At 36.4% G+C, this 14,044-nt stretch overlaps 1 protein-coding gene across 3 annotated transcripts in view; it reads left to right on the top strand.

The window, feature by feature from the left end:
* LOC128207335 (uncharacterized) overlaps positions 1–14,044 on the top strand; it is a 94,223-nt gene that overhangs the window by 44,906 nt on the left and 35,273 nt on the right. For all 3 annotated transcript variants that reach the window (XM_052910186.1, XM_052910187.1, XM_052910188.1), the window contains exons 7-8: positions 8,598–8,739; positions 13,681–13,943. In XM_052910186.1, coding sequence (XP_052766146.1) covers positions 8,598–8,739; positions 13,681–13,943 — 405 coding nt within the window. The remainder of the gene's footprint in view (positions 1–8,597; positions 8,740–13,680; positions 13,944–14,044) is intronic.

Here is a 14,044-nt window from a genome sequence, read left to right as displayed (position 1 = left end):
TGTTTACAACAGAGGGCTGGTACAATCGGTTAGCGCTTGACCTTGTACACATTGTAACAGTAAATGATTGTTTACAACAGAGGGCTGGTACAATCGGCTAGCGCTTGACCTTGTACACATTGTAACAGTAAATGATTGTTTACAACAGAGGGCTGGTACAATCGGTTAGCGCTTGACCTTGTACACATTGTAACAGTAAATGATTGTTTACAACAGAGGGCTGGTACAATCGGCTAGCGCTTGACCTTGTACACATTGTAACAGTAAATGATTGTATACAGCAGAGGGGAAGTACAATCGGTTATTGCGTAAATGATTTTATACAACAGAGGGCTGGTACTATCGGTTAGCGCTTGACCCTGTACGCATTGTAACAGTAAATGATTGTATACAACAAAAAAGACAAGTGCAATTCGTTAGCGCTTGACCCTGTACGCATTGTAACAGTAAATGATTGTATACAACAAAAAAGACAAGTGCAATCGGTTAGCGCTTGACCCTGTACACATTGTAACAGTAAATGATTGTATACAACAGAGGGCAAGTGCAATCGGTTAGCGCTTGACCCTGTACGCATTGTAACAGTAAATGATTGTATACAACAAAAAAGACAAGTGCAATCGGTTAACGCTTGAACCTGTACACATTGTAACAGTAAATGATTGTATACAACAGTGGGCCGGTACAATCGGTTAGCACTTGACCCTGTACACATTGTAACAGTAAATGATTGTATACAACAGTGGGCCGGTACTATCGGTTAGCGCTTGACCTTGTACGCATTGTAACAGTAAATGATTGTATACAACAGTGGGCCGGTACAATCGGTTAGCGCTTGCCCATGTACACATTGTAACAGTAAATGATTGTATACAACAGTGGGCCGGTACAATCGGTTAGCGCTTGCCCATGTACACATTGTAACAGTAAATGATTGTATACAACAGTGGGCCGGTACAATCGGTTAGCGCTTGCCCATGTACACATTGTAACAGTAAATGATTGTATACAACAGTGGGCTGGTACAATCGGTTAGCTCTTGATCATGTACGCATTGTTACAGTAAATGATTGTAGGCAACAGAGAGCTGGTAAAATTGGTTAGCTCTTGATCATGTACGCATTGTTACAGTAAATGATTGTAGGCAACAGAGGGCTGGTACATCCATGAACGCATGCAATATCGTTGTTCGATCGTGAAAAAAGCTGTTAGCTTATAGAATCACACTCGAGTCTGTTTCTTGGATAGATACCAGTACTGATGTCCAGTGTGAGAGGATTTGAAAAAGTGTAGATCGAACCAAGAACCCTCTTGGGTACGAAGCGGACACCTTATTTTCTGATCCACCATCATCGATACCCGTATTGAGATCCATTTTGAGATTCTTTGAAAAAGTACCTTTAGTTGTGATTGATCCAAGAGCCTCTTGGGTGCGACACGGACACCTTATCGATTGCATCACCATCAGCCCTAAGAACGTCTTTTACCGTATGACTAAATCGAAAAAAAAACGTTTTAAAGTTTAACGGAAACGTTCAATCTCGTGAAGATCGCAGAACGCGTTTTCATATCTTGAATATCAGAAATTGAGACTTCCTGAATAATGAGATATAATTAATTGAGGAAATCATTAATGACTTTTTTGGGAGACATGATATAATTAAATCTTGGAAAACTAATATGAAGTTTACTCTTAAGCGCAATTCACAGAGGATAATTCTTTGGGTTTTTTCAGTGTAAGATTGTACTGTATTTCACCGAGTGAGCAAGAAAGCATATATTTCACGAGTGGTGTAGCCATATATATGCACATGTAGCGTCATATCGGAAATGGCGTCGTTGAGATGTCTCTCAGCCTTGTGTGCGCTGACGTTTTTTCTGAATTTAGAGCGGGCTAAAATTTTAAAACAGTGAAAAGTATCAATTTGACATGTTCACTGTTTGATACAGTGAAATATGAGTTCTATTTCACTGAAAAATCTCTAAAAACCACCAGAAAACATATAATAAACTCAGTTTTTGTTTAAATTATAATCTGTATTCACAATACTTTAAGACTATTTCAAGAGCTTGTGGAGATTTTGAATATATCAGTAAGCAGATTTATATTTTGAGATGAAATCATTTTTTTCAGACGGAAATTTCAAATTTATCTTCTAACAAATCATCGACAAATTATCATAACACTTAACACCAGTATAAGTAAACACAGTCACAAATATTTCATGAAACGTTTCTTTTGGATGTTTTCATTCAGTGATAGGGAAGTAATTATAAAGAATGACACGCGCTCGGAGGCGATTAATTTGACGTCAAGAATAAACAAGTCGGTATTCGTTATCTTTGAGAACTATCAGCCGTCGGATAAGACCTACCTCGCTTCCATATGTTCGATGTACGTCAATCATAATCCGAATGATAATTTATTTCAAGCATATGTCTTGCTATCAAAGAAAAATGATACAATAACCTACTGGCTCTGAGATGAATATCTTAAGAATTAGGCTTAAGGCTTTATCTTGGCTTAGTTTTTAATGTAAGCACCAAAATGATATCAGTTTTAATTCAATTGCAGAAGGCATATAAAATATTTTGTTTTTACGTCTCTAATCACTGCTCTGGTTGAAATAAATATGAAATCATGAAACATGATTACAATCAGTACTACAGTGGAAACTGGCTATGTCGAACTCTGTTATCTCGAATGTCTCTTATGTCGAACTGTTTTCGAATGTGTTTGTTTCAGTTATCCATGTGTTTTTTTGGTTATATCGAATTTTCGTTACCTCGAATTGTTTCCAGAAGCCCCAACGACTTCGACATAGCGAGTTTTGGTTGTTGTCAGAAAATATTCCTTCATGGAAGAGCTTCATTTTGCTCATTCACTTGTGTCATTATTTGTCTAAACTCAGTTTTGTTTAACTAATGGTTTACTGGTTTATAGGTCACAGTGTCCCTTTCTTGACTTTAAATGGACACAATTTAGGTCGATGCAAACAGTAATTATTTTACTATTTTAATGTTATATTATGATTTACTTTTTTGACTTTAATGATCAATATAGAAAAAAATATATGATATGTGTACAGTTAACAAATAATAGCATTTTTTTTAATTAATTAGTTACGTGGCCACACCTCCCCAGTTAAAAAAACGTCAAAATATCGCTAATGTTATTTTATGTTGACACAAATCATTTGCATTTGACAATGATAGTCAGAAATGGGTTGCATTTTAAGAGTAAACAGAATCAGTGTATATATAACGTCGTAGAATATAGATACTTCACGTTCTCCTGTGAATATTATCAGTTTCTGTTTCACAACCATGCTTCCATAATTCCCTGTTCTAACCACGGCAAAGGAAGAAAGAGCGTTGATCTGTTACGCGGTTTCTTTGATGCGTAGATTAACATGACTTAGACCTGTAATTTTGTAAACCACCATCAAACAAGGCTTTATTTTTTTCAAAACAATCGCGGTAAATCTGTTCATAGTTCATTTAATCATGAAGGATTTCTAAATTGCAATGGAAAACGTTGATTTTCCGTTTTCTCGACTATAATTATTGAAATTGTGAATTAGTATGCTAAGACTCTACCTGTTAATGATACCAACAACATGGTTATTACGCCGTTGATGAACCTTTCCCTCTCTCTTACGATGTTTTTTGCCTAACTGGCTACTCACAAGCTCATTAAATCACATTAAAGGGACTTCGTCTTATGATTTTGGATCAATTTTCTTATTAATGGTGATGAATCTGAAAAAAAAAACACTTTTATTATAATTCTTGTACTCGTTGATACAGAAAATGAAGAAAAAATACAGTTAAAGTAGAAAAGAACTGATCTTAGTGGGGAGCTAACCTACGTCAGAGTTACATAGACTGCATAATAATTAAACCTTTAAGTCTTTTGTTTAAAAGCCTTACTAGTAGTTTGTAATAAGTTTTGCGGTTTGTTTCGAATTTAAAAAAACAACAACATATAAGTAAAACCCTTTTAAGTGGTACCAAAAATATAGGAGCAACAACTAAACAAAAACCACAAATTTGTACCTTACAAGAACCCGCCCCCCCACCCCACCCCTTACATAATCCAAGTTTACTTTTTATTTCAATATAGTAGAAACAAATAATAAAGACGCCCAAAATGCACCATTTCGGATAATAGATTGTTAAAAGTTTCATGGGGGGAGACCCCCCCCCCCCCTGCCTGGTTACGTCCCTAAGTTAGGCCCCATGCAACATCGAGTCCCGGATCCGCCCCTGGTCAAGGCAAGTCAAGTTAACTTGATTTGGTTTTAATTAGAGTGCTTCTATTCTGGACTTATTAAGCGTACACGGTTTACCTTGATGACAGTATATTACAGTATATTATTGTTAAGTGTTTTTTTTATTAATATACGGCCGAAATCTTATTTTTATTCTTCGCAAACTTAGTCACAATGATCACCCAGAACTAAAACCTTCTTTCAAATGTTCTTGAGAAGTTTTCGACGGCCATTGATGTGTACACCCGAATCTGCCACAACGCCCATAATACACCGAACAACCATTGCAAAAGCAGATGGCGTTTTGGCTGACTCAATAATTAGTGTTCGTGTTTAAAGAACTAGTTTTCACAACATATAATATTTTCCGATTGTTTTTTATGTTTCTCCGTTCGTAATTGATGGTAATTTTAACCTAGTTAAACACAAATTAGCTCTTCCATGTTGGCCCGCAAGACAAAGGCAGAGGTAATAAACTGGAAATTGTCTTGCAACGCGTGTTTGTTGATGAAACTACCAGATGGATGTTCGGCAAAAAGCACCTTGGAAAATTGTAAATCTCTTCTAAACTTGCAATACAATTAGATTAGGCACGTAAAAATCGCTTACCCCAATTTCCAAATGACAAACATGTTGGTTGGTTGCGTAATTTACATAGAAAGCTTTAGATTAAAAAAATGTACGGAATGATTTATTAATGGTTAATAGATGTTAGTTTGTATTTACACAAATATATGAATTGATGCGTCGAAAGGTAGAATAACCATTTATCTTGTTAAAAGATCCGCTCTTTCTCCCAAACAAGATTTACCACAATGACTTATATTGTTTAAATATTGAAAAGAAGATGAATAAATGTCGAAAACAATGGTTCTTACGAAGGATACCGAGTTAATTTGAAAGAAATCAGCATAAAACACGGTATTTCTATCTTATCAGACTATAGTAGACCAAAGTAAATCTTTTAGCATTCACCAATCATTTAATATTTTTGCTCTTTCTGCTATTAAATACATGGTAAAAATTTTGTTATCAGTAATTTATATTTTCAATAATTGCGTTATTAGGTAAGTACTTAAAGGCTTATCAGTCAAAATTGATGTATGGTATACATGTGTATGTATTTATTTAGAATAAGAGTGTCAATTTAAATACTATCTCAAATCTCAAATTTTTAAATGATATATATTTTATTGTGTAAACTACCTACTATCAGGGGCAGTCATTGATTTTATATATCGTTTCATCTGATTTAGATCAACTGAGTAAAATAAACTTCTCATTGGACAAAATATAATGTTGACCACTTATACAAGTAAGATTACGTACTCGAATCATTTAATGTCAAGGACAGAAATACGCATACATGTGAATCCATATTGTGTCCACCTCTTAAAGTTGCACTCTCACAGATTTACCATTTTTACAACTTTTTTTTAATTTTTGTCTTGGAACGAGCAAATTTGTGCGTAAATATCTGAAAACCAGTGATATAAGATTGCTGACAAAAAATCAGATTGAAGATTTTCACATTTCCGGAAATTAATGTTTTATGGCTTAAACCGTTACTTACGCTTTAAGAAAAATACATAAAACATCAATTTTTAAACCTAAATATAAAAATCTGCGATCTATTTTTTGTCAGCAGTCTTATACAACTGGTATTTCATGGATTTTCCCAAAACAATCTTTAGTTCCAAGACAAAAAAATAAAAAAGTTGTCAAAATGTTAAATCTGTGAGAGTACAGCTTTAAATAGTTGTTTATGTTTGCTTAATTTTGTTGGCACTAATCGTTGAATGCTTAACCTGTTTTATTGAGTTAATTCATTTATTCCTTCGAACAAGCTCGGACAGGTTAGGTTGTTCGGACCATATTCATAATTTCTCAAAAAACACATTTTCGTCTTGTTTTTTTTTTAGAAAAAGTGTTTTGCAATAGCTTTGATGTCGTTGCAGTCGTCGCTAATGAGCAATGCCTTTAACATAAGCAATGATTTATAATGAAACTTGGTACTCTTGTTGCCAAAGACAACAATTATCTATTAAACTGTCAATATTATACCTCTGGCTGTAAAAACTATTGAGTTATGGCCCTTTTTAATGAAAAACACAACAACAACAACAACAACAACAAATCATTGTCGGCGTTAGGTCCGCGGCGCTCTAATTTCAAGAAAAGGGAGCAAAATCCTCCAATTAATCAAAATCCATTTTGTTATAAAACCTTCATCAGCGTGTTTTATATATTTAACATCATCGACGTATTGGAATATAAATACATTAATGTCTTTTGTTCATTTCTGATGCTTTGATGTCGAATGTATGCATTCATATGTAGTATTTTGATCTAATTTCAAAAACAAATTATGCTAAATATGAAAAATTAAAGAAATCGAATTTAGTTAAGAAATTACCTGAGGTATTTTAGGAATAAACAGCCCCTGTACTATGTACCCGTTTTTTACCATGCTCAACGAATTTCATGGCTGACCAATCTATTTATGGGGATATCAACCCTGTTTGAATGGTACGAAGTTAATTCTGCAATTGATTTCTTTGGTTCAATGCACGGTTTCAAATAGTAAAAAGCATATGTTTTGTATTATCTCGTTTTGTGTAATTTGTCAGAAATTACGGAGGAGTGGGTGTGAACCTGTATTTCAATCATTTTAAGATCGTTCCTGAAAATTGCTTAACAATTGTCTGGTTGTCTGCTTATAAACCATCTGGTTTCTTCCAAAGCAGGTGGCTTTAAGAAATGGGTGTTATAAGAAATAGATTAATCGCTAATATAAATGCAATATTGCGCATGTTATATGGTTAAATTGCACTAATTGTTATATTTTTAATGCACCTAGAATTATTGAAACTAGGTTAATGAGGAAAGGCAAATGAACGCACGCATTACAAATGTGAAATTATTGCTCTCTTTTTTGCAAGTTATAAAAAATTCCAGTCGCCCACTTTTCACAAAAGCGTTTTTTGAAATAAGGTTAATTGAAGTATTCAATTTAGAAAAAAAACATGAGAAAGGGCGTGCCTTCTGACCACCTGGCGGAATACAGTGACCTAGTGCTTTCAAATGCTAACGTTTGGAAATTAACCTAATAATAAAAGGCTAACGCATGCATTTACTTATAAATATACCGATGTCGTCGTCTTAAACTGTCTGACAAATAGGGATGATTTTCGCCTGCGTCGTCGTCCCTATTGTCCATGTTGAAACACTTCTGTTTCCGATCAAAATCTTTTGAACGACTTGATGAACAGGGGCGGATTCATAAAACATCTAAAGTCATTTATTAACTTAAGTCGATTTCTTATTTTTTTTCAAAGCATATGAAAACAATTTTTTTTTTTAAAGTATGTATATTAAATAAAGTTTCAGACATATTTTAGATATTATGTCATATCATCTATGAGATACTTGACTTAGAAAAATGTCTTAAGATTGGAAAGACTTAAGATGTTTTATGAATACTGGCTTAGTCTTTTTTACTTGGTATGCACATTGGAAATGGTGAATAGACGACTCCTATTGATTGTGGGGTCAATAGATCAAAGCCCCATGTTTGACGACCTTTACTAAAAAATATCGCTTCCGACAGGCAAGACATCCGATGTGAAGAACTCTAGTTATCCGACGATCGGAAGCAGAGTTCAATTTATAACAAATTGTTTGTATTTAAGATGAAATTTAGGTCTAGGGTGGTATTCAATATTGGTCTTAATTGAATATAAGATTGATGTAGCTTATCGGATTGCTCGATATACGGTGATGTATGACCATAAGATTGACTTAAATATGCATATTTAATACAACTCATGGGTTAAGAGACATTCAAGACAGCATTGCTAGACCATAATAAACCAAAATATATTGAATTCCACCCCAGAAGTTAACTATTTAAGAAGCGTTGAAATACAAACGTACACTTTTTGTTGTTGGATTAGAATGCCTAAAATGTAATAATAGCGATTTGTTTTCTCATATTGTATTGGTTCGTTTCTCAACGTAAATGTCCGTAGTGTTGATTGGATGGTGAATTAATAACATAAATACAGTAGCGACCGTAAAACAATGACGATTTGGAAAACCCGTACCTTCTCGCCAATATTCATACGCCAAACGACAATTTTCTCACAAGCAGACGATCATACGCCAATTTTGAAACGGAGATAATTATATATTAACTAATCGCGAAATATTTAACAAGGTAGCTCTAAACCATCTTCAAAGTCAACAATACAATATATTGTACTGATTTTCAAAATGTGTACGTCATCATGTATTCAATGTTACTTCTGGTTTCATTTTCAGACGAGTTCTACGGAAGCCGTGTTGGACCTCCTCCAACTGCCCTACGATCCCGAGTTCTGGCTCCTCGCCGTGGGAGAGGAGGGGACGGTGGCCCAGATACGCTTCAATTCCACAATATCTGACCAGGTTCCCTGGGATAAAGGTCAGTACTTTATTAAGTGACCATTATACAGTCGAACCCCGTTGGCTCGAACTACCATGGACCTGCGAAAATACATCGAGGCTCGGAAATTTCGAGCCAAGCGGGAATGGTTTCTTTCAGTGTAAAGCAATCGGTCCTTTACATCCAGCTCGAGGCAACGAGGGAATCGAGCGAAGCGAGTTCGAGCCAACGGAGTTCGACTGTTAGTGTATTTCCTTACTGGTGGTGTTGGTATCAGTCATATATTTTACCGTTTTGTGCCCGTTTTGTTGTCAAATTCAAACGACAACGCTCACACAGCGGTCCGACACACGTCATTTCCGGAATTGATTTAGGTAATAAATATTTTAGCGCGTTTTTGCAACTAAATATTAATTAATTTCAAGTGAAAGTGAAAACATTTCATTTCTTGCTTACTCGATGAAATAATGCCTTTTATAAAGTCCAATATTAATATAAATAACAAAAACATCGCCTGAAATGTGTAAAAATGGTTTATTTCATGATGAAACATTAATTAAAGATAAAAATAGAGATCTTTCGTTAATTGTCTATTTCAAAAGACACGGAAAACGCCTTATTTCGCGGAAAAAGCCTTATTTAGGCTATTGATAATTGAATCATTTTAGGCTTGGATTTAAAAATAAATCTCTCTTCTCAAGTACCTGTCAGTTGCTGTTTGTTCACTATGAAAAAAAGCAAGTAAAAAAAAACTTAATTTGAAAAAAAGCCTTAAAAACACAAAACAATTAATGAAATATTTGCAAATTAATTACATAGCCGTTTTAGATGTATAAAAAATCAATGCTTATATTTGGCGAATAAGGCGTGTTTTTAGACAAATGAACGGCTCTAGGTATGTTCAGTTTTGTTTAACATTAAACACATGCAATATTATCAGCCTATATTCAAAACTTAGACATTTATCGTTGTTATGTTTTCTTTGTTTCTGATACAGACGACTTTTGAGTATAATCTACATCTTTATGATAATGAATATTTGAAATATTGGTCGTAAAGTCACTCGCTCATGGTTTTTAAAATACTCTTTTGTTTTTTTAAATACAATAAAAAGTGTGACAAACCATTAGGAGTGTTATAACAAAAATACCAAAAGCTGGAACCCTTCAGCAAATGTTGATATTTGCTCAAATATCGTCTTTGAAGACCACAATTTTCATTAGCGGTTATAATGCGATTGAAAATTAATTACGGCTGTGGTGTCGCGTGATTGGATGATAGACATTATCACGTGATGCTATCAATGTATCCTCAACAGGTCAACATATCCACCATTTCAGTTAAAGTCCCGGTGGCCTTGTGGACTAGCCGGCTGTTTTTCTAGTTTGTTTTTTCTTGACTTTTCCGGCGTGGGTTGGAACCACATTAAAACAAAAATACTTTTTATGCTATAACTGTATTAATTTCTGCAAATTCAATATCATAGAGTAAAATAATGATAAAATAAGTGTTTTCAGATGCATTTTCGGGAAAACTAATTTTTGGTCCAAAAACATGAGCGAGTCACTTTAATGTTCATTGCCATAACATTATTAAAAGAATGTTCTTGCTATGCTGTTAAAGTCGTATCATGTCGGTTGCATAGCAACCATTTTCTGTACTTAAATGACCTTGGCTTGGTTACCTTTCGTGAAGGTACAATGTCCGGAAAATATTATGAGCTCATTATATATTCCATAATGATAAACATCACCACAATTATCATCAACCGGTTTCGGCAAATACGTTTTGAGAGGGTTATTAGTTTCATTCGCCCATTAGGTTCCTAAGTACGCATTTTATGCTGTAGTGGGTAGTTCAGAACTTATTTGTTGAACTTGGCAGGAGCACAATCATTAATAAAGACCAACTAGGTGTTTATGAAGCTTTCATGTCATTCAAAATTGTTTCCCCGAAGTATCCTTCGGTCATTGACTGGAGACGCGCTGGGTTCTATCAACATTGGATCCGTATCATGTTTTATGACTGCGTATCTTCATTAAGGATAGTATGAGGCACAAATAAATGGTATTTATTTTGGAATAGGTTTCTGTTGTTGTGCTGTGGGGTATCAATGGCTAGAAAAAATATATGGGTAATGATAGAAATGTATCAGCCATGGTAGAAAACATGTCTTAATCAACTAATGATCAATCAGGAATCCTAAAAAAACAGGTACAATCGAACCTCGTTGGCTCGAACTCACAGGGACCGGCGAAAATAACTCGAGCCTCAGGAAATTCGAGCGAAGCGGGGTTTGTTTACATGTAGTATAAACGGGGTTCAACTGTACTGCATCTTGTAGTAGCTATGTAAAGCCCAAACAATCAATCGTCGGCAACCACGGTATTTGATTCTAATTTACTTCATAAATTCAGCGTATTAATGTATTGAGGGTATCCGCCGATAAATACAATCTCAAATAATGATTCTTTTAATGCGAACAACATTTTTTTGTCCTCCATATTCAACGTTTGTTAAAACAACACGTGTCGACCAGTGCTACCTCAATATCTTAAAAATACATAAGTCAAATCTCAATCTCAACCTGTTTTTCCACATGATATCAACAAAGTAATTTAAAATCGTTAAAGTGTTTTCTTTCTTTAAAGCTGCACTCTCACAGATTGACCGTTTTGACAACTATTTTTTTTTATCTTAGAATAAGCGCTTTTTGCGTTATTTTCCAGTGACAATTGTTAAAAGTGAGATAAGATTGCTGACACAAGATTAGATCGCAGTTTTTCATATACAACTTCGAAAATTGATGTTTTATGGCTAAAAGCGTCACTATTGCTTAAAGAAAACAGATATTTTTGGCAGCTGTCCACACAATTCAGATATGTTTGATAATGAATAATCTTTCATGACTGATTTGAAGGCATTGACGGCGAAAGTATCTGATTCTGAGACAAAAAATGGTGTGTGGGGGGGGGGAGGTTAATGCCAAATTGTCAATCTGAGAGTGCAGCTTTAAAAGCAGATTCTCTAGAGAATGTGTTTCCATAAAACCTTTGAGAAATTTCGAAAAAAAAAAGGTTTCTTTAGCAGGAAATGAGCTGAAGTACGCAGTTGCGTTATAAACTTTTGACAGGTCGAAGATTTTGTCATACCAAAACCCCCGATTGTGGAATAAAATTCGACGGGGGGATGGGGGTAGGGTGTTAAGAGTTTAATATGCTGCGCGTCTGCACAAAAGAAACATAAATTAGCGGAAAGGAACCAATGACCTTTAACACAAATACCACCATTGGCGCCGCCATTGTTTCTCCGTCACAAGACTATGACGTCATATATCTTGCTTACTTCATAATACAATAAGACGCTTTTCTACTTGTACGCTATATAACCTATTTCTGCTTACAAGCCCTAGTTCACTCTTAAGAAGTTCCTTCAAATCGTTAAGTACTTGCAACCTTTTGCCACCTACCTATCATGTAATGAGATTGTAATGAATGAACCGGTTCACCTACACTTACGCTCTTAGCTGAAGTATAACGGAGGTTAATAGCAAACCCTCAAATAACTTGCCATTCATCACTCTTGACTTATGCACCAGTCAATTGTAACCACGCCCCCCCCCACAGGTCCGGGGGGTATACCGGGGATAGCCGGGGAAATGGCCGTGTTTTTACCTTCCAGTTGGTCCCGCAGTGCCGGGTGAATGCGATGGTTTTGTCTTCGCGCCAAATATAGCAGGGAATGGGCCTTACTTAGGGTCACTGTGGTGCGGGGAAATTTGGCGGGGGGTTTACCAGCAGTTTGTTCCTGCAGTGCGGGGATTTTGCCCGGGCTAGGCTGGACCGAAGTCAAAGTCCCCGCTAATCCCCGGACCTGGGGGGGGGGGGGGGGGGCGTGGTTACAATTTACTGGTGCATTAGTTAATCGCAAAAAGGTAACCGAACCTCATCAGTGGCGTAGCTAGCCCTCTATTCACGTGGATTCATAATTGTGTTACGATTGTTCGAGGGCATGCCCCTTCGGAAAAGTATTAAAACAATGGTGCAATCTGGTGCATTCTGGGCGTTCTGAAGTGCTTTATTTAGTATGGAGACGGGCAGTTTAAGAATCATGTAGTCATGTATGCATACTGCAACTTTGGCAGATTTTTTTGATTGTTTAAGTCAGAATCATGTAGATTTAACCGCGTACTCGTGTATAGACAGCTACGCGCCTAACCTAATTCGTGTAATGTTACCCTGTTAACATGTGCAGCTCGCTATCCAGTCGGTACATCTAGGTCGCAAAACGAACCTAATTAGTGTTATTTGAGGCTAATTACACGTACAGTTACAGCAATGTCGCATAAAGCGAGGTCGTCTAACGAACTTATTAATGTAATTTGAGCCTTATAACATGTGTAGCTCTCTATCCAGCCGCTACAACGAGGTCGCCAAATGAACTTAATTAGTTGGGGGGGGGGGGGGCGGGGGGGGGGGGAGGGGGTCTACCTTAATCGACGATTTAAGTTTAGAGAATTTAAAATCCCTACCTTTTTGCCACCCACACACGAATAGCATATCATGTTTTGAACTAAATGGGGTGTCGGCGTGATATGTGATATGAACGTTACGGATATGATTCATCTTGCATTGTTTACCCGATAATCAGGTCACTTATACTTACCCTATCACTTAACGTATAATTATAATACAGACAACATTTTTAGCCAATGCAATTGCAGATGAGCAATTATTAAGTAGTAGTCTTAATCATTAAGAATTTCAACTTTCGCGAGTGTCGCCCACTGCCACTACACCGATACAGACTCCCTGCGTCAGATTCTGCGCTGACAATGTGTAAGCCAATGAGGTTGTATTCGGAGTCAGATGACCTAAACTTAAGTGCAAATATCAAGAAGGGTTTGTTCGCTCCGCTTAATCAACCCATTCTTAATCACTAAGATTTTACTTCATGTCATATATCTATTCCTTCGTTCAGGAGTAATTCCGGTCGGTGACTCACTTCCCAGTCGCTACGGAGACGGTGCCGTGATTGAGTACAACTCCACGCTCAATCTGACGTTCACCATGCCGGTTATTGATGGACGGCTGGTGCCGCGCCTCGCATGGACAAACCCGGAAGTTGTGGCGAGGGCCGGTAAACGGATAGAGTACCAGGTGGACCTCTTCCTTAACCAGTGCGACTGCGACCGGCCGCCTAACCACATGGCGGAACTCGTCGTCGCGGATGCCACAAAACAGGCATGTTAACGTTATTTATTTGACTGATAAAGATCTTTGGTCCAACAATGCAAAAGATACCGCATTGGACATTCAAAAATAGCATGTTGAATGTCCATTGT

The sequence above is a fragment of the Mya arenaria genome, chromosome 11 (genome assembly GCF_026914265.1).
Source record: "Mya arenaria isolate MELC-2E11 chromosome 11, ASM2691426v1".
Lineage (NCBI taxonomy): Eukaryota > Metazoa > Mollusca > Bivalvia > Myida > Myidae > Mya > Mya arenaria.
Note: the sequence above shows the minus strand (reverse complement) of the source record. Positions and strands in the feature narration are given on the sequence as shown.